The sequence below is a fragment of the Macaca nemestrina genome, chromosome 6, assembly GCF_043159975.1.
Source record: "Macaca nemestrina isolate mMacNem1 chromosome 6, mMacNem.hap1, whole genome shotgun sequence".
NCBI classification, from domain to species: Eukaryota; Metazoa; Chordata; class Mammalia; order Primates; family Cercopithecidae; genus Macaca; species Macaca nemestrina.
In genome coordinates, this window is record NC_092130.1 from 12,482,906 (window position 1) to 12,510,757 (window position 27,852).

The window sequence follows — 27,852 nt, forward strand, 5'->3', positions numbered from 1 at the left end:
AATGCAAGGAAGCTAATAACCTTGAAAAAAAGGCTACAGAAATTGCTAGCTAGAATAACCAGCTTAGAGAAGAACATAAATGACCCGATGGAGCTGAAAAACACAGCACAAGAACTTCGTGAAGCATACACAAGTATCAATAGCCAAATAGATGAAGTGGAAGAAAGGATATCAGGGACTGAAGATCAACTTAAGGAAATAAGCCGTGAAGGCAAGATTAGAGAAAAAAGAATGAAAAGGAATGAACTAAGCCTCCAAGAAATATGGGATTATGTGAAAGGACCAAACCTATATTTGATTGGTGTACATGAAAGTGATGGAGAGAATGGAACCAAGTTGGAAAACACTGTTTAGGATATTATCCAGGAGAACTTCCCCAACCTAGCAAGACAGGCCAACATTCAAATTCAGGAAATACAGAGAACACCACAAAGATAATCTTCAAGAAGAGCAACCCCAAGACACATAATTGTCAGATTCACCAAGGTTGAAATGAAGGAAAAAATGTTAAGGGCAGCCAGAGAGAAAGGTCAAATTACCCACAAAGGGAAGGTCATCAGACTAACAGTGGATCTCTCTGCAGACACGCTACAAGCCAGAAGAGAGTGGGGGCCAATATTCAACATTCTTAAAGAAAAGAATTTTCAACCCAGAATTTCATATCCAGCCAAACTAAGCTTCGTAAGTGAAGGAGAAATAAAATCCTTTACAGACAAGCAAATGCTGAGAAATTTTGTCACCACCATGCCTGCCTTACAAGAGCCCCTGAAGGAAGCACTAAACATGGAAAGGAACAACTGGTACCAACCACTGCAAAAACATACCAAATTGTAAAGACCATCAACACTATGAAGAAACTGCATCAACTAATGGGCAAAATAACCAGCTAGCATCATAATGACAGGATCGAATTCACACATAACAATATTAACTCTAAATGTAAAGAGGCTAAATGCCCCAATTAAAAGACACGACTGGCAAATTGGGTAAAGAGTCAAGACCCATCTGTGTGCTGTATTCAGGAGACCCATCTCATGTGCAAAGACACACATAGGCTGAAAATAAAGGGATGGAGGAATATCTACCAAGCAAATGGAAAGAAAAAAAAAAAAGCAAAAGTTGCAATTCTAGTCTATGATAACACAGACTTTAAACAACAAAGATAAAAAAAAAGACACAGAAGGGCATTACATAATGATAAAGGGATCAATGTAACAAGAAGAGCTATCTATCCTAAATATATATGCACCCAACACAGGAGCACCCAGATTCATAAAGCAAGTTCTTAGAGATCTGCAAAGAAACTTAGACTCCCACACATTAACAGTGGGTCACTTTAACACCCCACTGTCAATATGAGACAGAACAATGAGACAGAAAATTAAGAAGGATATTCAGGACTTGAACTCAGCTCTGGACCAAGTGGACCTAATAGACATCTACAGAACTCTCCACCCAAAATCAACAGAATATACATTCTTCTCAGTACCACACTGCACTTATTCTAAAATTGACCACATAATCGGAAGTAAAACACTCCTCAGCAAATGCAGAAGAATGAAAATCATAACAAACAGTCTCTCAGACCACAGTGCAATAAAGTGAGAACTCAGGATTAAGAAACTCACTCAAATCCGCACAAGTACATGGAAACTGAACAATCTGCTTCTAAATGACTACTGGGTAAATAACGAAATTAAAGCAGAAATAAATAAGTTCTTTGAAACCAATGAGAACAAAGACACAATGTACCAGAATCTCTGGGACGCAGCTAAAGCAGTGTTTACAGGGAAATTTGTAGCACTAAGTGCCCACAGGACAAAGCAGGAAAAATCTAAAATTGATACCCTAGCATCACAATTAAAAGAACTAGAGAAGCAACAGCAAACAAATTCAAAAGCTAACAGAAGAGAAGAAATAAATAAGATCAGAGCAGAACTGAAGGAGATAGAGACATGAAAAACCCTTCAAAAAATTAATGAATCCAGGAGCTGTGTTTTGAGAAGATTAACAAAATAGATAGACTGCTGGCCAGACTAATAAAGAAGAAAAGAGAGAAGAATAGGCACAATAAAAAAATCATACAGGGGATATCACCACTGATCCCACAGAAATATGAACTATCATCAGAGAATACTATAAACACCTCTAAGCAAATAAACTAGAAAATCTAGAAGAAATGGATAAATTCCTGGACACATACATCCTCCCAAGACTGAACCAGGAAGAAGTCCAATCCCTGAATAGACCAATAACAAGTTCTGAAATTGAGGCAGTAATTAATAGCCTACCAACCAAAAAAAGTCCAGGACCAGATGGATTCACAGCTGAATTCCACCAGAGGTACAAAGAGGAGCTAGTACCATTCCTTCTGAAATTATTCCAAGTAATAGAGAAAGAGCAACTCCTCCCTAACTCATTTTATGAGGCCAGCATCATCCTGATACCAAAATCTGGCAGAGACACAACAAAAAAAGAAAATTTCAGGCCAATATCCCTGATGAACCTCGCTGCAAAAATCCTCAATAACATACTGGCAAACCGAATCCAGCAGCACATCAAAAATTTTCTCCACCACGATCAAGTTGGTTTCATCCCTGGGATGCGAGGCTGGTTCAATATACACAAATCAATAAATGCAATCCATCACATAAATAGAACTAATGACAAAAACCACACGATTATCTTAATAGATCCAGAAAAGGCCTTCGCTAAAATTTAACACCTCTTCATGCTAAAAACTCTCAATAAACTAGGTATTGATGAAACGTATCTCAAAACAATAAGAGCTATTTATGACAAACCCACAGCCAATATCATACTGAATGGGCAAAAGCTGGAAGCATTCCCTTTGAAAACTGGCACAAGACAAGGATGCCCTCTCTCACCATTCCTGTTACACATAGTACTGGAAGTTCTGGCCAGGGCAGTCAGGCAAGAGAAAGAAATAAAGGGTATTCAAATAGGAAGAGAGGAAATCAAATTGTTTCTGTTTGCTGATGACATGACTGTATATTTAGAAAACCCCATAATCTCAGCCCAAAATTTCCTTAAGGCGATAAGCAACTTCAAGCAAAGTCTCAGGATACAAAGTCAATGTGCAAAAATTACAAGCATATTTATACACCAATAATAGACAAACAGAAAGCCAAATCATGAGTGAACTCCCATTCACAATTGCTACAAAGGGAATAAAATACCTAGGAATATGACTTACAAAGGATGTGAAGGACCTCTTCAAGAAGGACTACAAACCACTGCCCAAGGAAATAAGAGAGGACACAAACCAATGGAAAAGCATTCCATGCTCATGGATAGAAAGAATCTATATAGTGAAAATGGCCATACTGCCCAAAGTAATTTATAGATTCAATGCTATCCCCATCAAGTTACCACTGACTTTTTTCACAGAATTAGAAAAAACTACTTTAAATTTAATATGGAACCAACAAAGAGCCCACATAGCCAAGACAATCCTAAGCAAAAAGAACAAAACTGGAGTCATCATGCTACATGTCTTCAAACTATACTACAAGGCTACAGTAACCAAAACAGCATGGTACTGGTACCAAAACAGATATATAGACCAATAGAACAGAACAGAGGCCTCAGAAATAATGCCACACATCTACAACCATCTAATCTTTGACAAACCTGACAGAAACAAGCAATGGGGAAAGGATTCCTTGTTTAATAAATGGTGTTGGAAAAACTGGCTAGCTGTATTCAGAAAACTGACATTGGACCCCTTCCTTACACCTTATACAAAAATTAACTCAAGATGATTTAAAGACTTAAACACAAAACCTAAAACCATAAAAACCCTAGAATAAAATCTAGGAAATACCATTCAGGACATAGGCATGGGCAAAGACTTCCTGACAAAAACACAAAAAACAATGGCAAAGAAAGCCAAAATTGACAAATGGAATCTAATTAAACTGAAGAGCTTCCCCACAGCAAAAGAAACTATCATCAGAGTGAACAGGCAACCTACTGAATGGGAGAAAATTTTTGCCATCTATCCATTTGACAAAGGGCTATATCCAGAAATTTGTTAAGAAACTTAAACAAATTTACAAGAAAAAAGCAAACAACCCCATCAAAAAGTGGGTGAAGGATATGAACAGACACTTCTAAAAAGAAGACATTTATGTGGCCAATAACCATATGAAAAAAAGCTCGTGATCACTGGTCATTAGAGAAATGCAAATCAAAACCACAATGAGATACCATCTCATGCCAGTTAGAATGGCGATCATTGAAAGTCAGGAAACAACAGATGCTGGAGAGGATGTGGAGAAATAGGAACACTTTTACACTGTTGGTGGGAGTGTAAATTAGTTCAACCATTGTGGAAGACAGTGTGGTGATTCCTCAAGGATCTAGAACCAGAAATACCATTTGACCCAGCAATCCCGTTACTGGGTATATGCCCCAAAGGATTATAAATCATTCTACTATAAAGACACGTACACACATATGTTTTATTGCAGCACTATTCACAATAGCAAAGACTTGAAACCAACCCACATGCCCTCAGTGAGAGACTGGATAAAAAAAAAATGTGGTCCATATACACCATGGAATACTATGCAACCACAAAAAAGGGAGTTCATGTCCTTTGCAGGGACGTGGATGAAGCCAGAAACCATCATTCTCAGCAAACTAACAAAGGAACAGAAAAGCAAACAGCACATGTTCTCATTCGTAAGTGGGAGCTGAACAATAAGAACACATGGACACAGGAGGGGAACATCACACACTGGGACCTGTGAGGGGGTAGGGGGCTAGGGGAGGGAGAGCATTAGGAGATATACCTAATGTAGATAACGGGTTGATGGGTGCAGCAAACAACCATGGTACGTGTATACCTATGTAACAAACCCACACGTTCTGCACATGTATCCCAGAACTTAAAGTATAATAAATTTTTTAAAAAGCATAATACTCGATAGGTAGTTTTTCATTCCTTGATTTGGAATGTTTTTAATATTTGAACCAAACATGCACTCCAAAACTGCACCTAACAAAATCATAATTATATTCTTAATATCATTAAATACCCAATCCATGTTTAAATTCCCCAGTTGTCTCAACGACAGATTTTTCACGTTAGTTTGGATTAACAGTCAAACTGATGTGGTTGTTATAATGTTTACTTTGTTATGTAACCATTCTTTGTGTGAGAGCCTGTGTGTGTGTGTGTGTGCATGTGCATGTTAGGTAATTTTTTGCAGAGGAAAATAATAATATGCAGCACTCTTTGTATTTTGCTTAGTGCTTCATTTTGTGTCATTTTATTTATTTCTGTACCAATTCTTTTAAACTAATGTTGAGATCAAGGATATTTATTAGCTTAGGTTCATTCTTTTAGTTTCTTTTAATAAAGCAAAAATTCTTTTTTAAAAAACCCTATAATAGTCAGAAAATAAAATTAAAATTTGGAGTGATTATAGTGACAAAGATGTATAATATATTAATTTTCAGGATCTTATAAAAAAACAAAAAATTATAGATAAGAAACAACTCCAAATGCTATGACTTTCAAAATTGCTTCCAGCTGTGTGCAGAGAATTCACCGGCCGTTATCAGAAAGATTACAGATTATTTCTGTCTTTCCTCAAACCTAAGTTATTAAAGTTTAAAATCTATTTGGGAACTTTTTGAAGGGTCAGTATGAATTAGCCCTCCTCTCTGTTCAGTCTCCATGGTTCTTCCAGGCAAGGAAACAATAGCATTTAAAACATACCAACCAAGAATGTGCCTGGGGATAGAGCAGCAAGGCTGTTTCAGAGTCTGGCCAACCCACACACAGCCTTCCCTGTCAACGACATCCCAACCCCTCCATACCCTGACTGACAGGTCTTCTTTCAGGTCACTAAGGTGTATATGGTTTTGGAGAACAGAACCGAAGGTGAAAAAAGGACAGAAGCAAAGGAAAACAAAACAAAGCCAGACCTGGAGATCATTTTCAAACTCTTCCCTCCTCATATAAGTGCTGCCCCTTTTTTCTTGTTTGTTTTTATACATTATTGTTTGCCCCACAGGCATCAAGCTGTTAGTGTGTACAGGAGGGATTAAAGTGAGACTGCATGTTGGATGAAATATAAATTTAAATTATACTTCTGTCAATTTGGAATCAGGGATTGTTTCTCAAGGTCTCCCCAAACACTTAATTTCAAATGAGTCTTCATTTATTACTTCAAGAAAGGCCAAATGCATAATTTATCAGCAGCTTTCAGTCAATATACCCTTATAAGCATGTTTCCCATGAGCCTTCGAGTAAAAATATGTTATGCTAATTCTATTAGTTGGGTACACAAGAGCTATCTAAGAAAGTAAACAAGCTTTAAAAGGAGACACATGTGAACAAAGAAATACCTGTCAACCTACTGCCCAGGGTCAAATTACCAAGGGAACAAGGAGGTGGTAAAGTTGTCTCATTATTTATGCCCAGAGTGTCTCTCCGACTGGAACTCTGAGACACCCAGTGGCTCTGTGTGGTGACTCAGGGGTAACGTGACACTGAGTGTGACTGTGAGCTGGAGAGGGGACTTACCGGGTCTCCAGTGGCACGTTGCTGTTTAGTACCCAGCTGTCCTGAAGCTGAACGGACTCTGGTGTGGTGGCCAGGTCATTGGGCGCTGGGGCCGGGGCGTGGATCTGACTCCGCCGATTGGTCAGTGAGTTCCTGTTGAGGGAGTTGGCAGATGAGTGGTGATGGGACAGCGTGTGGTTGTGAGGGGGTGGGAGAGGGGGCCTCAGAGTCGACTGGCTGTGGTGGTTTGGAGGACCTGAAAAAAAAAGGAGAAATGACTGTCAGCGTCTGCAGATTCCAGTCTCAGGCACTCTGCAAACCTCTGGAGGAGAGTTTGAAACCAAAGTCTCCAAGCTGACAATTGCTGAAAGCCGCAAGCTAGAGCGACAGATAAGACTGCAGCAGGCATCCCAGAGTTAGTTACAAATAAATAATTGGCTTTGATTTGCATTTATCCACACACATCAAATGAAGAATAATGAGAGACTAGTTTAGCAAAACCAGGTGGATAAGGGCTGACCAGAGGAATTACTTGAAACATATTAATACTGTAATGAAAGTAACATGACATTCAAGGCTGATCACTGCCGTAGCAAGTCCCTATTCCCTTTCCAGGTAAACTAGTACACTGTACACATTCTTTTCAAAAATTTTCTCTTTTGAAGATATTAAGAATATGGCACACTCTACGTCAGGGAGTAGCACCTTTAAATACCTGTAGGGACCAGGCAGGAGGGTGGAGTGGGCTAGCTATGGACTGAGCTGAGGTGGAGAGGCTAGGGGGCAGCCCTCACTCAGCACCAGGTCAATTTGGTCACATGGGAATGAGGGACAGAGCTCAAGGCAGCCGTAATTTCTAGTTTCTCTAGAAAAGCTGGAAATCTGGACTTGTAGATAAAATTTCCTAGTTTTTAGAAATGCTGACAACTCAAAATAAGATTTATATATATGTATGTGTGTGTACACACATATTTGTGTGTATATGTATAATATACACATATACATATAAACATCTCTCTATCTCTATCTATCTATCTATCTATCTATCTATCTATCTATCTATCTATCTATCTATCTATCTATCTTTTTAAATGAGAGTGAACAAAACACACCTGTGAGCCCGCTCAGCTCAGCAGGCTGCTAACTTCTCTCCTCCGAGAGGTGAACCCCGAGGACTCAGTCTCTGGAGAAGGTCATGGCAGATGTTTTCAAGCCATGACCCTGACTCCAAAGGGCATCCTGCGTTTTTTTAAATAACAAAATCCTCTATCTTTGCAGGAAAAACAAAGGAGAGCTTTCCCTTGGAAAATACCCGCTTGTAGATATCGCTGTCTCTGACAACTCCACACAAGGTTTTCCTAGCAACCGATTCTCAATCTACAAAATGAAATATTTTAAGCATAATGAAAATGAAAGTAGTTCGCTATGCGATGAAGCCTATAATTTCGTTTTAATGGATGCTGAAACATGACTTTTAATTTGTGTCCTTTGAGAAAGTTTATTTTTTGAAGCTTCCAGTCAGGGCTGGCAGCTCACCAGGTGACTGCTGAGCCTTGTCATTTTTGGCCCCTGCCAACTTTAAAAATCCTCAGCCCCTGCTGTCCTGGCTTTAAGAAGTTGGCTCAAGTCATTTAAACAAGCAATTTGACACAAATTTCAACTACTTGTCTCCTTATGTGGCCGGGCTACATCTCCAAAAGGTGTAATCTACATTCTGGGGTTCCTGTGCTGGCTGCAGAAACATTCTGAAGAAAAGACAACATGTCAAGAAGATACTAGGTTTGGAGAGCATCCTGACCAACAAAAACAAAAGGAAACATACGGAGGAAACAGGTTCCTTGAAGTTTGCATCTCTAGGCTGAAATTACTTGGGTGTTTTTTTTTTTTTCTTTGTGATGTTTAGAAAAGGACAGTGACAACAAAAACCCAGTGGGAAATACCACTGTACAGTTGTATAGATTTTAAATCGTGTCCTCCAAATGAACCTGTAATTCCTATTTTACATTATGCATCAGTGACATTTTAAATATATCTTTGGGGGAGTTTCATAGCTGTAGCAGGCTATTATATTTCCTGGCATTGTTGTCTGTCTAGTAATGTATTATTACATAGTTATTTAGCATTTGTCTGTCTCATATTAGTGGAAAGAGGTGGGAAAGTGGGGGTGAAATGATGTAATAATGATCCTTCAGGGATGCTATCCAAGCCCTTCGCACACACGGTTAATGAATTCTCATGCCTTTCTTTCCCCCTCTCTCAACTCCCATCCAAGTGGTGTCATTATTCGCCATTAGTTAGGTAATTACGAGACTTGCTTCAGGAAGATGGAGTGGGTCAGTGCACAAGTGAGAACCTGCCCTCCCCAGCCCTAAGTCCTAACTTTCCATCTCCCTCTGTCCTTGCCCCCGACACTCCCCTCTCCAGACCACACACTCTTCTAAAGCACAAAGAGGCCATGTGAAGGATTTAATTCCCTAAATGAGATACCAGACCCTCCTGCTTCCTGTTGATTCACTCTGAGCTAAGTTCTCCTTGTCTACTCCAGCTTGTGTGGCCCTCGTGAGGTCCATCTGTGTTGTGCGTGGGCAGAATTCCTGCGGTTGCTTGTGTGCTTCTCTTCCCAGGTGGAAGAGAAGCTCCGACCTGGGTGCTATGTGTTGTGTTCCAAATAAAATGAATTGGGAATTTTCCAGTTAACTAGAAGAGACGTCAAGTTCTCTTTTCATTTATCCTAATGAGAAGGCATAGAGCTTCCTTGGGGAAATGGAGAAGGAAGAGTAAGGGAAGATGGAAGAATACTTAATTCTCCACTCACCCAGCCCTCCTATAAAGCAACATGATATTTCATTGCAAATAACTCAAATTATTGACAGCAACAAAAACAAAAATTATCCAGCATTCTCAGTATTGGAAGACATTCTCCTCCTAACTGTTGCTCATTTTCACCACGGCATTGATTACATTTGCTCATTTATCTATCTATCCTGAAGTCATATTTTCCAACGAGGTGCAGGAGGCAGAAGGAAAAGACAATTACAATACAGAGTGGTAAATGTGACCCCTGGGATATATACAGAGGAATGTGGGAACATCTAGAAGGGGCATTTAGTTAGAGGTTAGGAGACAAAATCTACAGAACTGGGTTCAAGAATTGAGTCTGCCACTTTCTAGTTGTGTGAACCTGGGCATGCTACCTCATTTCTTTCATTCTCAGCTCACTCATCTGCCAACTGGTGAAAACAGCAGTAACTACCCACTAAGGTTGTTGTGAAAGTTAGAGAGGAAGGATGAATGTAAAGTGCTAAGCATGCTGCCTGATGGCTGGCAAGTCCTTGAAAACCAAGTGCAGAGAACAGTGACAGGTTCTTTCAGGGATGAAAGGATGGATAAGACATCACCGCAGCTCTCAGGGAGCCCAGATTTGAGTAGGAAAATTAAATCCAAATTTCATCTATCTAGGGCAGATGTCACAGACTGACAGCCCTCAAGCAGAATATTATCAAAAATTCAAAGCTGAGATTTTGCATAGTGTTCCAGATTTCTGACTTCTCTTGAAAGCAAAACCAAACCCCAAATAAGGAGTCTGTATCCTCTCAAAACAACTGGGTAGAGCTGAATGCTGTGAAGGGTGGGGTGGCTTATCTGATTTGCCATCAACCCCAGCGATCCCTGTTCTCTTAACCTAGCTGGCTGTATGCATTTACATTTACTGACACCTAATAGTATGTTTTTGACTCCTAGTTTCACTCAGGTGCCCTGGCATTCGGTGTAAGTAACGTACCTCTAGTATGAAACACCTCTGTTACAACAAATGATCACAAGCAACTTTTTGTATTTCTCACTTTTCACTACAGTCATCCAACACACTTGCTGGGTGGGAAGGTTTTTCTGTTTCAAAAATGCAAACAATGGCTGACAACATGCCTTCTTGCTTTCCGAAAAGTCAAAATACAAGAAAAGCTCTTCTGTAAAGCAACTGATATCTTCAACCTACTCTGATGGGAGATGAATAACTCAGCTGGATGAAGGAAGCCTCATGTCCACTGTAAGTTCCATACATTTATTGGGTTCAATTAATGTGCATATTATTAAGAGCTCTTCTATTACATAAATATGAAATCACATAGTAATGCAATTTAAAGATAAGAAACTATGTAATGTAAATTCTTACACAGTATAAACCTAATCAGTATGCTATTAGTAGACAAAAGGCAACTGTCATTAATATATTACTGCTGACCTGATACTGCACCTGAGGTACCTTCAGTACAGAACCTGGAATTTATTTTTAGGTGCTGCATGGCTTTTAGTCCTAGGAAGAAGGAACTGTCTTGTTGGCTCTTTACTAAAAACCAGGGGAGGTCTAGGTAAGGCTCCTGGAAAAGACAAGTGAATTTATAGAGAAGGTGTTTCCTGTGTGTTTAAAAATCAAGGGCTTGAATGAGCACTGCTGTTTGTCCTGCTAAAGAATTGTCTGTGCTTCTCTGCTTTTAGATTTTCTGTGGGACAGTTGCCGCCAGTTGATTTTGAGAGGGATGACAGTCACATAGTCTGTCCTTCCTAAATGCCTACTGGTTGGCAGTGAAACTTGAGAAAAATGAAGCAGTGCTTCTTTGTTGAGTCACAATACCAATTCCAATGAAGTCAGATGTGGGAAGTGAAAAACCTTGGCATATCAACTTTTGTGTTGACTCCATTAGAGTTGCTCATACATCATGGGGAAACAATCAATGTCCACGTTTTAAACAACATATAAAGGGAGAATTTCCGGGGCTCTAAGGAAGAAATTGTTAATAATCGACTATTGTTGTTGCACTCTGCCTAAATAAACAGCTGGAGGACGTGTCTACTCTAGCCAAGGGTCGACAAATAGATGGGGTGGGAAAGCAGAGACAAATTAAACCAGACTTGTCTTGCGCCATAGTCTTCACCAATTTTTCCTCGTGATTAGAAATGATGATAAAATATGTGAAAGAAAAAAAATAAAGTAAGGGCCTGCCTAGCTGCTAATAAATCACTCATTCCTGGGAATGGCATGCCAATGGGTAGTCTTTAACATTTTCAACTCCCTCAGACCCTCAGATGACCAATTAACCACAAACTCTTTGCCTTCCTCTCCTGAACCACCTCTTGGGGCAAGTTACATCTTGATAGCAATTTAAAGATTCTAAAAGAGGAGATGGTGTTGGCAGAAACTTGGGAATCTCTGGTTGATGATAACTGGCACCAGGACATCCTGTTCAAATTTGACCTTGAATTGGCCAGAGGGAATTGGGGGTGAGGAATTTCAAGAATAACAGTGTCTGGTTAGATCTAAGGAGGACAGAGTCTATTGCAGATGTTCAGGCTAGTGATTAGCTTTGAATCTCTACTTGGCCACTGACCAGATGTGTGGCCACTGGAAAGTGATATATTTTTCTTTCTGAGTCTGTTTATTCACTTGTAAAATGGATACAGTAATTTTACTTCTCATACATGATTGTTAGGAGAATCGAATGGAAATATATTTTTAAGGAGCCTAGCACAATTCTTGGTACCTAGCAAGCTATTAGTACATATTATTATGATTATTTGATGTAATTAATCATTCTGATAATAATAATGGCAGCTATAGCAACTATGACTCTGAGGAAAATGATAAGTACCTCCTAGGGCATGGTGGGCCCTACTTTTCCAAGTTCTTTGAAATGGCAGCTCTTGGAGGGGGATATTCAATGAACATGTGGCTGCAAAATCATCAACCTCTGACCTCTCCATCTTCAAATTCGGTCGGCAGGAGGGCAGAGTGACTAAGTGACATGGCCAGGAGCTATTAACAGACAGTCTCAAGAGTGTCTCTCTAAGAGCCCACACAAATAAAACTTGGGATTCAGAAATGCTCCATTTCCATAAACAAAACAGTTGATGCTGATGGTAACAAAATGATAATATTGACCATGGCTGCCATGAGTTAAGTTCTCCTTGTGTGTCGGGTACTGTGCTAAGTGTTGTACATAAATCATTTCAATATATTCCCACTTACTCCTAGGGTACAGGTCATTTATCATGCCCATTTCACAGATCCAGTAAGTCAGGTTCAGAGGGGTTAAGTAATGCACCAAATGTCATATAGCTCAGTAAGTGGTAGAGCTGGTACATGATCCCAGGGTCTCTTCCCCTCCCAGCCATATGTAAAGGAACCCAAAGCCAGAACACAGGCACACAGGGAGGAAACAGGTCCCCTGACCTTGCTCATATATGCCTAGCAAATACAGAGGAAAACAGACTTGACTCATTTCTTTGCACATTTGCTTAAATGGCAGAATCCAGTCTTGTGAGAAACTGGAGGGAATCGCCCACCTCAAAGCTCTGCACCACCTCACGGATGCTGCTTGAATCAGGAGAAATAGGCCAGAACAGCCACACTGCAGTGCAATCTCTTTTCTATGCCTTCCCAAAGGCCATCCCCAAACTTCCTCCACTGTGCCTCATCCCTGTCTCCCCTAACCAGCGGCGTGAGGGGCGGCATGAGGAACGAGTGGCAATTAGGCCTGTCAGGGGTAGAACCAAGGGCACACTCCATCCCAGCTTGTCCTGTCCTGCTCTGACCAGAGGTACTTTGCCAACAGCCCGGGGGTGGAGGGAATAGGTCCAAATCCAGCCTCCTCTCATATTTAAAGAGATTTCCTTATTTGTCTCTAGGTATTGGGCACTTTGGACATTGAGCTTGCTTCCTCCTTCTGTCTTAACACCTACAGAATGACTTATCTCCTAAAGAATGGATTTGCATTTTTTGTTACTGACACACATACGGTATTGCTGGCTTCAGGGGGCAGATGACTTGTCCGTAGTCTTTCTTGGATCTGGTCACTACTATCACAAGCTGCAGCTGCAGCTTTTCCACATTTCAGAGTGGAGGAGAGACAAGAAGGGGGATGAAGGAGTGAGTCAAGGTCTAGCCTCCTCCTCATCTCCCTAGTGCCTGGCTCCAGCTCCAGCCAGTGCCTCTGGCCTAGGTTACACGGTCCTGTATCAGGGGGCTGTCCTTGAAGGAAGCATCCTACTCAGCCTGAACAGAGGGCAGAGAAAGAAAGGGCTGTGCTTGCCTGTAAGGAATGATTTATAGCTCTGTTTCTTACACAAAATATATGACCTCAGAGAAAAACATTCCAAATGTATTCGCAATGACACACAGATCGACACTGCATAGCGGAACATGGGAATTACAGTCACAAGGAGCAATCATTTGCAGGCTCAGAATCCAAAGTTTTCCTCAGCTCTGCTACCTTCATCAAGGACTAGGATCTGCAGGGACATCTTAGATCACCTAAGTCCAATAGCTCCCATTTAATAAGCACCAACTATGTGATAAGCACTCTACATATTTCATCTTATTTAAAACTTACAGTAACCTTTAAAGCACTTTAAAGTAGATATTGCTCTCCACTTTAAAGATGAGGAGACCAAGGTGCAGGGAGGTTAAGTAATATAATTCTCTCTCCTTAGATTTTGTATTTAACTGTAATATATCTGTGCCCCCCTGGGTGCTTGCTTTGCGCACTGCTTACATTTCTTTTGAAATGCTGAGCACATGGTTTTATATTATTTTGGGACTATCCTGTGCTCTCCACGAGATCATGAGCTCCTCCATTAAAAATAGTCTGTCTCAGTCGTCTGTATATCCCAGCATAAGGCTACAGTGCCTGGTATAAAACTACTGGTGATGAATGAATGAATGAATGAATGAATGAATGGACAAATCATGTCCCTGGGGGTTATATTCAGAGTCTCAGAGGACAGGGATCAGAGTAGATTTCTGCCTCTATCCCTTGTACATTCTAGTTGATTGCTGGAATCAATGATGCCCTCCCACTTAATTCCCTCATTCCTGTTACCTCTAAGGCTCCTTTAACAGGGAGATGGCTAGACACAGAGGGAAGGTGACTTCAAACTCCTCCATCTTTGATTGTTTTTTGGTTGTTTTTCCTGGCACTTGCTGCCTGATCACCTCTTCTGCTTTTTTAAAATAACAGTTTTACTGAGATATCATACAATCCAGCTTTTAAAAACACACATTTCAGTGTTTCTTTAGTATATTCAACAAGATAGGCAACCATCACCATTATCTAATTTTAAAACATTTTTATCACCCTCAAAGGATATACCATACCATTCAGCAGTCACGGCCCAGTCCCTTCCTCCCTCCCATAGCCTCTGGCAAATGTCAGTCTACTCTCTGTTCCCATGGATTTGCCAATCCTGGACATTTCATGGAAATGGCAATTCCCTCTGTTTATTATAACCACGACATCTGTCTGTTGCAGAGCTCCATCAGAGCCAGTCAAAGTTCAATCTCAAACGGGGCACACTGCCTAGCACTTATAAAGATCTTCCCCTGGCATCCTGAAGCATGTCCCCTGCAGGCCTTTTTTTTTTTTTTTTTTGGCTGAGACCCTGCTGCTGTTCATATTTTTCAGATGAAGATTGTTAGGTGATGGCATTTGAGAGCCAGTTGCACATGTGAATGTCTGAGGGAAAGCCTGGAATTTGTTCTAGTGGTCCAGGCATGGCTGTAATCACCTAGCCAGGCACAGGCAGGGACATTTGTGGGAGGGGAAAGGAGAAAGGAGAAGAGGACTCTTGAACTGGGTACCAAGTCAGTAGCTGCCCTTGGGTTAAGAGCTTAATAGTTATTGTGAATTTGGGACCATCCCACCCCAGTAGGGCACGTTCTTACACATGAGGGTCAGAAAGGGATTTTAATCGTAGGTGCCACATCATTTGACTATTGCCCCTATACTCATTCTTCGCCTTCCTAAATCATCAGGAAAGTATTACTTGAGATCAATGTCAACTCCATTAGCTACTTTCCAAGTGACAAAGACAAAATAAAAAAGACCACTTGAAATACTTGAGAAGAACCCTTCTAAAGAGAAGATTTTATTACACAGTTACGTCTGAGCAATGCCTATTTGAGCATTTCAATAAATCTACATTACCCTAGGTATTTTGGCATCCTCTGGGAGAGGAAAGCCTATCAGTAGAAAGTAATGATTTTGGGTTTTTCAATTGCCCTAAGGATCTTGACAATACTATTAAGACCCATGCACTCCCTGTCGAGAAGTTTAGGAGTGAAATTATTAATATGCCCAGACGTTATGTTGATTGTTGTGCTGTAGCAGAAAATACTCTTTCTGTTATGTGAGCAGCATTATCACTTTCCCAGGCAGAGAATTGCATCAAAAATTTAAACTCCTCTCATTCCAGCTCATCACATAGCTTTTCAAGGTCTTATTGTAAAATAGGCTGGGCAAAATTTGGATATTTCTCTACCCATGAAAGATAATATGTTTTTCAAAGACCAGGCTATTTTTTTTTTTAAAAAAAGCCAAGCTCACGGTGGAATTCTCTTCCACCAAGATGCCATTCTTTAGGTCTTTAACTAGATTTTCCTTGGGGTTTATTTCATTCTTTCTTTTTCTCTCTCTTTGAGATGTTTACAGTGCTTTTCCCCAAACACAGAAAGAGGATCAAAACAAAGATAAAATATAATTTTGATTTGAGATTGCGCCTCTGATGAACAGAATAATGGAAACAAACTCTGATCTACACCATTCATTAATACCAAGAGTGGCCGAAGCACACCAGTTAAATGGCAAGGATGGGATAAAGGTTCCTGGAGCATTTTCACTTCAAAGCTCAGCAGAATTATTTACTATCTGGGTGACCTTTTCCCAAAATCTCTCCTGGTACATGCCTTATAGGGCAAGGGAACAAAAGTTTCTCCATACTATATAAACAGAAGCCAGCTGAATGTCAGACCTTGAACTGCATCTGGTGTCATGTCAAGTGACAGTTGATGTCATGGGATGTAAAGACATATCGCTGGAGATATTTTCAGAACCCCCTTTTTGCCTTTAGAATGTACACACATACACATGCATGCACCCAGACAAGTAATTACTCAAGACAATCAAATATCTGAAGAAACATCCACTGCCTAAGATTACATGGCTCAAGTGCTGTCAGAGAGAGCGCTCTCTGGATTTTGCTCATAATTGTTTACTGGTTTCTTTCAAAGTTGTCTTGGAGTTGTCTTTACCTCCCAATTAAAATAAAGCAGACCTCCCACAGTGCTCAATACCCTTCTTATGATGCTGCATGAATGATGAGTAGAAGTGCTCCGCTGCTGAGCAGGCCAAGAGGAGAAACCCCTCACCCCCACCTTCAAGATCCCCAGGATGCCACTAACTTTTAGAAAAAACTGGGACCACTGGGAGGCCAGTGTGTGCTCAGCCCTCAGTTTTGCAGTGGGAGGAAGAGGCATTGCCGTTAGGATCACTGGGTCCCACGGTGCTCCACTGGAAAAAAGGTTTCTTTCTAGCAAGGGTTCAGGATGCCATTTCCAGGGCCTTTTCAGTCTTGAAAACATTGATTTCTCCAGTTTTGCCTGGAGGACTTCTGAAGTTAGACAACCAAAGTTTTGAGGTACTTAACCTCTGTATCCTCATCTGTAAAAGGTGGTTAAGAACAGTTCCTACTTGGTAAAGAGAGTTACATGAGATACTATGTTTAAAGTGCTCAGAAAATGCATTACAAATAGGAGGCCATCAGGAAATGTCAGCATTTATTTTCCCCAGAATAGGCTAATTATTTATTTATTTGTTTTTGAGATGGGAGTCTCACTCTGTCACCCAGGCTGGAGTGCAGTGGCACCATCTCGGCTCACTGCAACCTCTGCTTCCCAGGTTCAAGCGATTCTCCTGCCTCAGCCTCCTAAGTAGCTGAGACTACAGGTATGTGCCACCACATCTGGCTAACTTTTGTATTTTTAGTAGAGATGGGGTTTCCCCATGTTGGCCAGGCTGGTCTCAAACTCCTGACCTCAGGTGATCCTTTTGCCTTGACCTCCCAAAGTGCTGGGATTATAGGTGTGAGCCACTGTGCCTAGCCTATTTTTTGAGGTGGTGGAGACAGGAGTGACATAGACCCTGTGATTTAGATTTTTGTGTGTGTTGTTTTTAAGAGGCAGGGTCTTGCTCTCAGGCTGGAGTGCAGTGGTACAATCATGGCTCACCGTAACCTCGAATTCCTGGGCTCAAGCAATCTTCCTGTCTAAGTCTTCCAAGTAGCTGGGACTACAGGCCCACACTACTATGCCTGGCTAATTTTTTCTTTTTATTGGTAGAGATGGGATTTTGTTATGTTGCCCAGGCTGGTCTTGAACTCCTGACCCCAAGCAGTCCTCCCGACCCCAAGCAGTCCTCCCACCTTGGCCTCCCAGAGTACTGGGAATACAGGTTTGAGTCACTACACACAGCCAAGATTATTATTTCAATGACTTGAAAAACTTTCTGTTGCCAGATACTTTTAAGGTAAATAGCACCTTTAAGAATAAGGGACCTTTTTCCTACTGAGTTATAATAACTCCAGGCCTTACAGGATATCAAAACAATCAGTGCACTTATTTTTCACATTTGCAGTTTAAATACACTGAAATAAAACTATCCAATGGTGGACAATGTGAAGTGCCTTATAGTAGCTTTTTTCCTTTGATAAATTCTCTTGTTCTTTTATTAATTAGCACAAGGAAGACCTGTGTTTCCTTGAGTTCTGGTAGTCCTGGTAAGCATCAGCCCCCATTTTGCATGAAAAACCTTATAATAAAATCAAGGTTTTCAAGTTTCTTCGGCTCATTTATGAGATATGCAGGTTGCTCTATCATTGCAATCCACTGTTGAACAATTCACTGACGTCCTGAGTTGTTCATCACATTTAGATGGTTTAAGTCATGAATTAGCAATTTGTTTCTCAGGGCTTCTTGGGTTACTGAAACATTCTAGTATTTATCATCTCAAATGGGATCATTCTTAATCCCATAATGTAGAGAGGGAGTCATCTCTCACGTGAAATAATCAGATTTGGCGGAGAAAATAATTTCCATTTCTAACACTGCCTATCTGACACTTTAATAGTGTAGTCTGGAAAGGCTTCTCGATAAGATGATATTTGATCAGAGACCTGAAGGAAATAGAGAGAGAGCCATTCCAGTGTCTGGGGGAACAATGTTTCAGGCAGAGGGAAAAGCAAGAACAAAGGCATTTTAAATCTGGGACTTGTGTGGTGTATAGGAATTGCCCAGAATATCAGCCTAGGTTCGTCTCTTTCCTGCAGATTTAAGTCTAGTCCTTGAAGAAAATATTGCAAGAAATAAGAAAGACACTGATCTGGATCCTCACTGGCCTCTGCCTGATTTGGAACTGGCTGAGCAGGCTTCTGTTTGAGGCTCTTTGCATTTGCTGTACCCTTGGCCTGGAGATACAGATAATTGAGTAGCTCACACCTTCCATGTCTGCAGGTCTCAGCTCAAATGTCATCTTTTAAGACCTGCCTTCCAAGACAGCATCAGTCATCTTATCCTCCTTCCATTGCTTTCTTTTTCTCTAAAGCACATATTGGCACCCATTTTTAAAAAACTCATTTGTCTTTCTGCAGCAGAAAGTAAGTACCTTGAAGGCAAAGATGCTATTTTATTCTCTGTTGAATCCCTGACTCTTGGAGTACTTGGTAGACACAATAGATGGTTGTTGAATGAATGACTGAATTAATTAATTAATTATTGACAAATATGGCAAGAACAAAGAAATTGGAGAAATATTCCAAATTCCATCAGAAATGAAAGTATGTCCAAGTATACCGTGGTATCATTTGAGACAAATCTCGAAAGCTTGAACTTCATCAAAGTTCAAGAAGAAAAATTATCATGAGCTTCCTTGCCAAAACACAGCTCTATCTCATGCAAACTGTAGTAATTTTTTCTCTTCCTACAGCAATCCAAACATGACAACAAATGCCTTACCAGCAGAAATCCCCATGGAACTAATGGGAGCAGAGGCCTCCCACACACCCCAAGTGGGAATAGACACATTTCACTTCCAAACTCTGACTAACAGGATCTCCTGTGGCTCTTTCTGCCACCTGAAAACGTTCACTTTTCATCACAAATCTGCTGTGTTAAAGAATCTTTGCTAAAGGCTTCTGACTCAACAGGGTGGGGTGAATCCTGATTCATCTGCGTAGTTGGTGATACAGAAAGGAACTCAGCGTGGCACAGAAAGAGGATGACTTGCTAAGAGTTTGCAAATCAAAAACAAGATATTTGGAATTCTGCTTCTTTCAGGAAGGCTTTTTGGGTTGGATAAGATGAAATCCAATGGCTTCCTCAACCTACGCTGACAAGTATGATGTTTTATGGTTGCTGCGTTCTAGGGCTGACACTGGAGCTAACATCAACACATTATATATTGAAAGACTTTATTTGTTAATTTTTAGCCCACTAAATTGTTATAAGCTTCTCTGATTTATACATGGTGAAATAGAACTTGGATAGAGTTTCCATTCAACGGATTTTTTTTTTTTTTTTTTTTGTATCACAGGGGTCCCCAGCCCCTGGGCCACAGGCCAGTACAGGAACCGGGCAGCATAGTAGGAGGTGAGCAGAGGGTGAGCAAGCATTACCACCTGAGCTCCGCCTCATGTCACATGAGTGGCAGCATTAGATTCTCATAGGAGTGTGAACCCTACTGTGAACTACACACATGAACGTTCTAGGTTGCGTGCTCCTTATGAGGATCTAACTCATGTCTGATGATCTGAAGTGGAACAGTTTCATCCTGAAACCATCCCCCTCTTCTGTGGAAAATTTGTCTTCCATGAAACTGGTTCCCGGTGCCAAAAAGGTTGAGGACTGCTGTTGTATAGAACCTAGAAAAGCCATATGCAGGGAGTTACTTGAGAAAGTCTTTTATATTCTCTGAGAGAAATCCAAAGAAGTGACAGTTTTCTCCACAAGATTCCTTTTGCCTTCTGTCCAATTAAATTCCTTACACAAGAACAGTGACACATTAGCCAAGCTCACTTATGACAAACAATTCTTGTTTTTTTGAGACAGAGTCTTGCTGTCTTGCTCTGTCACCCAGGCTGGAGTGCAGTGGTACAATCTCAGCTCACTGCAACCTCCGCCTCCCAGGTTCAAGCAATTCTCCTGTCTCAGCCTCCCGAGTAGCTGGGACTACAGGTGCATGCCACCACACCTGGCTAATTTTTGTATTTTCAGTAGAGACGGGGTTTCACCATGTTAGCCAGGATGGTCTGGGTCTCCTGACCTCATGATCCACCTACCTTGGCCTCAATTCTTAATCATTGATTTGTTCGTTCATTCATTCCTTTATTCATGTCTTCATTTGTTCACATGTTCCTTCATTCAGCAATTAATGATTGGGCACCTACCCTGGGTCAGAGGGCTTTTGGAGATATAGAGTTCCTGGCCTTGAGGAAGGTAAAGAAAGAGACATGTCCTATGCTGACCTGTTGGATAAGACACAAATACTTCACCTTAACTCTTTTGTTCCCTTGTGGTTTTTAACCACTAAAATACTTTACTTTTCCATGTATGTTGTTTTCATGTTTCAGCTCATGTATAAAACTTTATAGAGGCCATTATGACACACTGCTTTGACAATGTTTCACAGATGCATATTGTTAAACTCTACATCAACGCCTTTCCTCTCTCCTCACCCCAGCCTTATCTCCCAAGGCTAAGTCACTATTCTGTTGGGTCTACACATATGCACATCCCAGGTGTGGGATGTACAGGTTTTTTGCTAACACACCATTTAAAGGATGCATCATGGCACACAGAGCAATTCACAAGAATGTTAATTATTACCTATGGAGAGGAATTGTAACATTTTGATTCATTTGTGTTTTCAACTGAATGTGGTATTTATCAACTGTCTTTTGTGTTTAATTCTAGATAATAGAGCACGGCAAATTGGAGTCTTCAATTAAGCACACGGAATACATGTGCTGTATTGCTTTCTCTGCAAGTTTCAGAGTCAGAATTCCTGCACTGGGTTCTGAGTTGCTGAGTGGAGACTATGATGGAGAGCAGTAGAGACACGTGACTTTCAGGGTACTCTTTACACGTATGAAATGGAGCAAGACGTCTAGATTTATGAAGGAAAAGTGAAAGAGGAGGATAGGAAGATATGTCACCTCCTGGGTTTCCTCCAATCATCCAGTCCTCACCTCTCTGTGTGTCTTTGAACACTCTGAGCACCATCATGCCAGTTCCATGGATGAAACAAATACTCATTGCTCAGCATTTTTCTAATGAAAACACATGCAGTCTGACTGGAAGGAGAAACCACAAACAGAATTGAGAAAAGCAGGCAGGCGAACTTTGCTTTTTTTTTTTTTTTTTTTTTCCGTTAACCAACAGAAAATGTAAGGGCTTTCATTAGGGAATTAAAAAAATGACTTATAGAAGACTTATAGAATTAACCAGAAGCAGCTCATGATAAAATATGTATCATGCTAGAAATACACGTTTTACTTTTCATGAAAGCTGAACACATTGCCATGATGGGAACTCTCACACATTGTTGGTGGGGATGCAAAATGAGATAACCCCTCTGGAAAACAGTCTGCCAGTTTCCCATGATATTACACTTACCATACGCCCTAATAATCCCAAGTCTAGGTATTTACCCTAGAGAAATGCAAACTTAATGTTCAACCCAAAATCTGCACATGAAAATTTGTAGTGGCTTTATTTCTCATCAATAAAAACTGAGAACAACCAGATGTCCTACAGCAAGTAAATGAATAAACAAAGTATAGTAATTCATATAGTACAAAGTATAATTCATGGAGTACTATGCAGCAAAGGCAGGCATGACTAGAGTTAATAACAAAGTATTGTGTTGTTGAAAATTGCTGAGCGAGTAGATTTTAAATGTTCTCACTACAAAGAACTGAAAAGTATGTGAGGTAATGAATATGTTAATTAGCTTGATTTAGCCATTCCACAATGTACTTATAACAAAACGTCGTGGTGTATACCATATATATATATACACACAAGTTTTATTTGTCTGTTAAAGAAATTAATTAAAGAAAAGGATGGACTATTGATACACACAATCACTTGGATACATCGCAAAGGTACCATGCTGAATGAAAGAAATTAGTTTCAAAAGGTATAATTTCATTTATATGACATCTTCACAAGACAAAACTATAGTGACAAGGACAGATTGGTGACTAGGAGAGACCGAGATGGGTTGGGGTGTGTAAGTAACTACGAAAGGAGAACATGGGACATTTTTGAGGTGAAAGGGCTGTCTTGGGTTCCTGCAGTTGTGACAGTTCCAGAAATCTATATTTGTGTTAAAATCTACAGAACTATACACAGTGAAGCCAATTTTACTGTATGTTAACTTAAAAAATATAATACAACAATAAAATTAAACGTCACGCTGAATGCTAAGAATAGGACAGACTTGCTTCGATGGATGGAGGAAAGACTTGCTTAAGGGCAGGAGCCGTTTCAGGCAGAGACATTGAGGCTACTCTGTAATAAAAAAGGGAGCACAGCAGCCTGAAAACTTGGCAAATCTGTTTCCAAAATATTTGTCTTGTCCTTAAAATAAAAAGCACACTGGAAAACACAAAAACGGAATCAACCTCTGAGTAAAAGTCCTATTGGCATATCGTTAATCGTTTGTGTATTTACATTCATTTAAATATTGTTTGCTAAAGCTCATGTGATCTATTGCAAGCTGTTTAAGAAACTATATACTGTGTAAAAAGGAGAATGAATGGTTTCACTGCACAAAGCTGTCGGCTTCTCTACTGACACTCAGCACAATCCATAACCTTGTTGAGACATTAACAGGACTACATTACTCATCACAATAAGATTATTAGTTGATGGGAAACAAATTACAGAGCTTCCCAATCTGCTCTACTTCCTGACTGCATACAAGGTGATTTTTCATGAATGGAAATTGCTACCCAGGAAGAGAAACTTGTTTGTCTTAGGAAATTTCCAATAGTAGAAGGGGTCCATTCTAGGAACAAAAAGTGCAAAGTGGTAAAAGAAAGAAAAAGTTTAAAAATTATTTAGCTAGAAGCCTAAGGGTGCTCACAGCTCGGCAACATATTGGGTAGAGATACAGAACATGAGCTGGGGAAATGGAAAAAAATCATACCTGTTTTGTTTAATGCGATGGCACAGCTCTGCATGTTGCCATGGATTTATTGGAAAAGCACCTTTAGGAATGGAGGGGATGCCAAATACAGTGCTGGCAATTTATGGAGACATCTAAAATGACTTGGTCTGTTCTAGTCCCTGTGTCATGAATGCCAGCAACTAGCAGAGGCTTTCTCATCTTTTAGTTCTCAGATCCTCCTGGAGTACCTTCCTGGACCACTCTCCTCCCCTGCAGGTAGAACCAACTTCTCTCCTTCACCACCTCCAGGAACCACGTACAGATGCTATTTTCCCACCCACCACTCTCGTTCGTTACTCTCATTATCCTTTTGCACAAGGGACTGAGCCCCAAGTCCGAGGTCTGTTACATGACTGAAGGGGAGCTGCAGTAACGGTTCATTAGATCACAGTTTCCAATAGCAACAGCTTAACCTGGTGAAACAGGTGTGGTGTAATTAGCATAGCTGTCTGTACAGCTTTGGCACCTGTGACCCACATCAGTCCTGTCCATCAGCTTCTAGGGGTTTCCTAAATGATGGGGCTGGGAACTCACGGAAAGGAGAGGGATGTGCAGACAAATGGCACTGCCTAGGCTCACAATAGGGACTTTGGCTCACAAAAGCTTGTCCCAGGAAGTAGACTAGGACAACATGTGAGAAGTGTGAGAATCCTAACAAGAGTGTCATCAGCACTGACAGATAATTCATGATACTCCATTGCACTAACGGCTCTTTTCACTCCTCCGTTTCTCTCTCGGTTTGTGGAGCAGTACCTTGTCCTACTGCTGTCTAGCTTTCTGGGGAACACTCTTGCCCTGGCTCTGTCCTTGTCCCCTGAGGTGTTCTGACCTTTCCCGCTTGCAGTCATGAGGGCACAACTAAAATGCCACCTACTGTTTTGTTTCCCACCCCCTTTCTTTGCTTCTAGTCTCAGAGAAAGTCAATAAAAGCCATCATTCTGCCTACCTGGACGACTCAAGGGCAGTGCAGCCTGCACACCCGTCCTGCCGAACGCGTACTAAGCTAAGCCTCCTCCGTCGCACTGGTCCCTGCTAGCTGCCCGTGATGCTGAGCACACACATGCCAGGCCCTGGAAGGCTGCCCTGAATGGGCTGGAGCCGAGTTTCCTTGTGGGAAGACAGGAAGGTTTGAGCGATATAGGCATGCCCTGAGTCAGACAGGCGGGGTGCTATCTTTGTCTTCCCTCCCAGGGATCACACTGCCAGTCTGGTTAATACCCAAAGGCTCTCGACATGTCTCATTGCTCCAGCCAAACTCCCTCGTCCCAATTTCTTCCTCTGAAGCAGCTTTCATCGTGTTACATCAGTGGCTAGGCTTGACATCGGTACTTGTTTTCCAGGGGAAAACAGACCCTTTCAAGTACTTGCTTTTAAAGATGACGACAAATGGGGATGTCTACACTCCTACCAGGTTACGTTTTGGCCATAAGATGAGGTATGGTCTGAAGCCAAAACAATTTTAAAGAAAATGCTGGGAGAGGAAATTGGAATCTTTCCCCTTCTAGGAGGAGGGATGTCTGGCTTTCTGAGTTAAATGCATTTGTTCCACCCTGTTACGATGCTGCTTTCTCTGATAGTTTAGGGATAAAACAATTAATGCGATACGGTGCAGGAAATTCAAAACATTTGAAAGTTTATAATAGGATCTGATGTAATATTATGTGGGCAGGTTTTACTCTTCTACAAAGCAGCCTTTCTCAGCCTAACCAAAGAAAGGTCCAGGGTAATGTGTGTTCTGGGAGAATCAGTCCCAGTTTAACCTGATTTCTAAAATTGGTTTGATGATTCCAGATCAAGTACTACCTCCTAAAAGGTGTAATCCTAGACGTTTTCACCATATTCACATTTATACTTTTCTGTCATCTCCTTTAGCACATTGTGTGTGTCAAATTCGTTTTCACACTTATTAACAATATTGATGATAATGATAATAATAACAATTGCTAACTTTTTGTTAGCACTTTTACTACCTGCCAGCTTTTGTTTTAAGAACTTTACATAGGTAATGGCATTTAATCATCACAGTGACCATATTGGGGTGGAAGGAGATACCCATTATACAGATCAGGAGGCTGAGGTTTAGAAAGGGTAAGTAACTTGCCTCAGGTAGGAAGTGACTGTCAGCCCAGGCCATCCCATCCCTGGCTCCTCACTCTAGTTGGTCCTGGGTCATGAATGCGCCTTTTTTCACAATTTGTTCATAAATGAATTAGTCTAAATGCATGAACTTCCCAGACAAACCCATCTCACTGTCTTCAAGCACTTGATATTTTTATTTTAACCATGCTGTGTGGATATAATAATTCAAAATTGGAAGCTAAATTTGGCTGCATTTTTAAAGAGAGCATAATGAGCATAATTCAACATTTAATTGATGACTGAAAACCTATTAAGAGAAAACATATTGTACTATGCAGTCATATAGCTGTGTATTTCCTTTTGATTTATTTTGTCTCCATCCTTGAGGTCACACTGTCAATCTTTGGGTTGTTTCTGGAACTGCTACTCACAACATCACACACCCCTTACCATTTTTGCTCTTCATCTCTGAAGTTCTTGTTTTTTTTTTTTAATAAACTTTTAAAAGTCATGTGTTAACAAAGAACAAACACACACTTAGCTGAAGGTCTAACTAAGTATAGAGCAAATGCCTTCTAAAAGCCATTTTGAGAACTTACAGGGCAGTTTCTGAAACTAATTTCTTTACTTGGGGTTATTGTCCAGAAAGTCAAAGTTGTCAAGGGCCTGTCAAGAACACTGACTGTGTTCTGAATTGTTTCTGCACATGACATTGTTTTCTCAGGTGGAATATAAAATTGGAAGGTGGAGATCACCTTATATTTGAAAAATGAAATCTTGCCACTGCTTAGGCTGAGGCTGCAAAGATATGAACCTTCTTTCCAGGAGTCTAGAGTTTAGCTCTTTTCAATACAATGTGTAGGCTGCTATGGTTGGTGGGGAAGACAGGAGACACTTGGTTTGGTTTTGGGGTTGGCAAATGATGGCCACGGACCACATTCAGCCCCCGAGCTAAGAATGTTTTATACATTTTTGAAGGATTGTGAAAAAGAAGAGTACGTGATAGAGACCATGTACAGCTCACAAAGTGAAGCCTGAAATATTTTCTATCTAGATCTTCACAGGAAAAAAAAAATGCTGACTCTTGGCCTAGTGGATGAGGGAAGGCTTCCTGGAGGAAAAGGTACATGCACTACCTCATTATTAATTCAACAGGGTCTCCTTCAGTCTTACACACATATGTATGTATGTTTATTATATTTAATATGTATGTTTGAATGAATGAAAGATGAAACAAACAGGCATAATTGGTAGGGTCAATTAGTGTTGACCATGGACAATGATTCGACCCTACTAATTATGCCTGTTTATTTCATCGTTCATTCAAACATACATATACATACAATGAACATACATACGCATGTGTGTAAGATGGAAAAAGACCCTGATGAATTAATAATGAGACTGCTACTGTGAGCAAATACAGACTGTGAATCAGTACATTCACTTTAGCTCGTTGAAGACACAACTGAGAAGAAAAGCCACAGGACAAGAAACAACCACCTTTCCTTTCGCAGGTCCCACGTTACATCCACTCACCATTAGTCTGTATGGGACTGAGACCTTCATGATGGAATTGCAGCAAGAGGCGTGGTGCTAAGCAGCCAACAAATGATGCCCCGCAGAAGTTAACACTCTCTCCCCCTCCTCCATCTGCAGTCAGACTCCCGACTTACAACTGTTCACCTAGGCAGCTCAATATGGACCTCGGTGAAATCAGCAAACATATCTTTTTTCTTCTCTGGTGTTTTATATCTCACCTACCACTTGGGCTTTATTGAAACAGAAATGTCACACTGCTATCTTTAGAACACTCATAGAGTTTGAGCTAAGAACACTGTAGCTAGTACACTACACAAGAAAGTGAGGGGATGCAGATTCCATCTCGGAAACAGCAGAAGTAGACACAGTTTCAAAACAGCTATTAATCTGTAATAAGGGAAAAGGCATAAGGGCTCCAGATATTCCTTCCAACTCCCATCAAAACCAAAGTTAAATAATCCAGCTATTTCTGAAGCAATTAGCAGTATATATTATTTCCCAACACTCATGAACGAAATCATTTTGAAAACCAGTGCTCTTGACACGTTTCGCTATAAAATCAATTACTTTTAAAGGCAAGAAGCTCATTCTCCACCCGGGGAACATATGATACACCACCTGCCTGCTCCAAGA

General features: G+C 40.7%; 1 protein-coding gene and 1 long non-coding RNA gene across 20 annotated transcripts in view; one reads left to right on the forward strand and one right to left on the reverse strand.

The window, feature by feature from the left end:
* Positions 1-27,852, reverse strand: part of LOC105480824 (teneurin transmembrane protein 2) — a 3,943,693-nt gene that overhangs the window by 307,752 nt on the left and 3,608,089 nt on the right. For all 19 annotated transcript variants that reach the window (XM_071097760.1, XM_071097759.1, XM_071097767.1 and 16 more), the window contains one exon: positions 6,563-6,797. In XM_071097760.1, the coding sequence (XP_070953861.1) occupies positions 6,563-6,797 (235 nt within the window). The remainder of the gene's footprint in view (positions 1-6,562; positions 6,798-27,852) is intronic.
* LOC139363546 (uncharacterized) lies at positions 9,964-21,789 on the forward strand. Its single transcript, XR_011624163.1, has 2 exons — positions 9,964-10,586; positions 21,336-21,789. It is a non-coding gene; the product is annotated as an uncharacterized lncRNA (long non-coding RNA).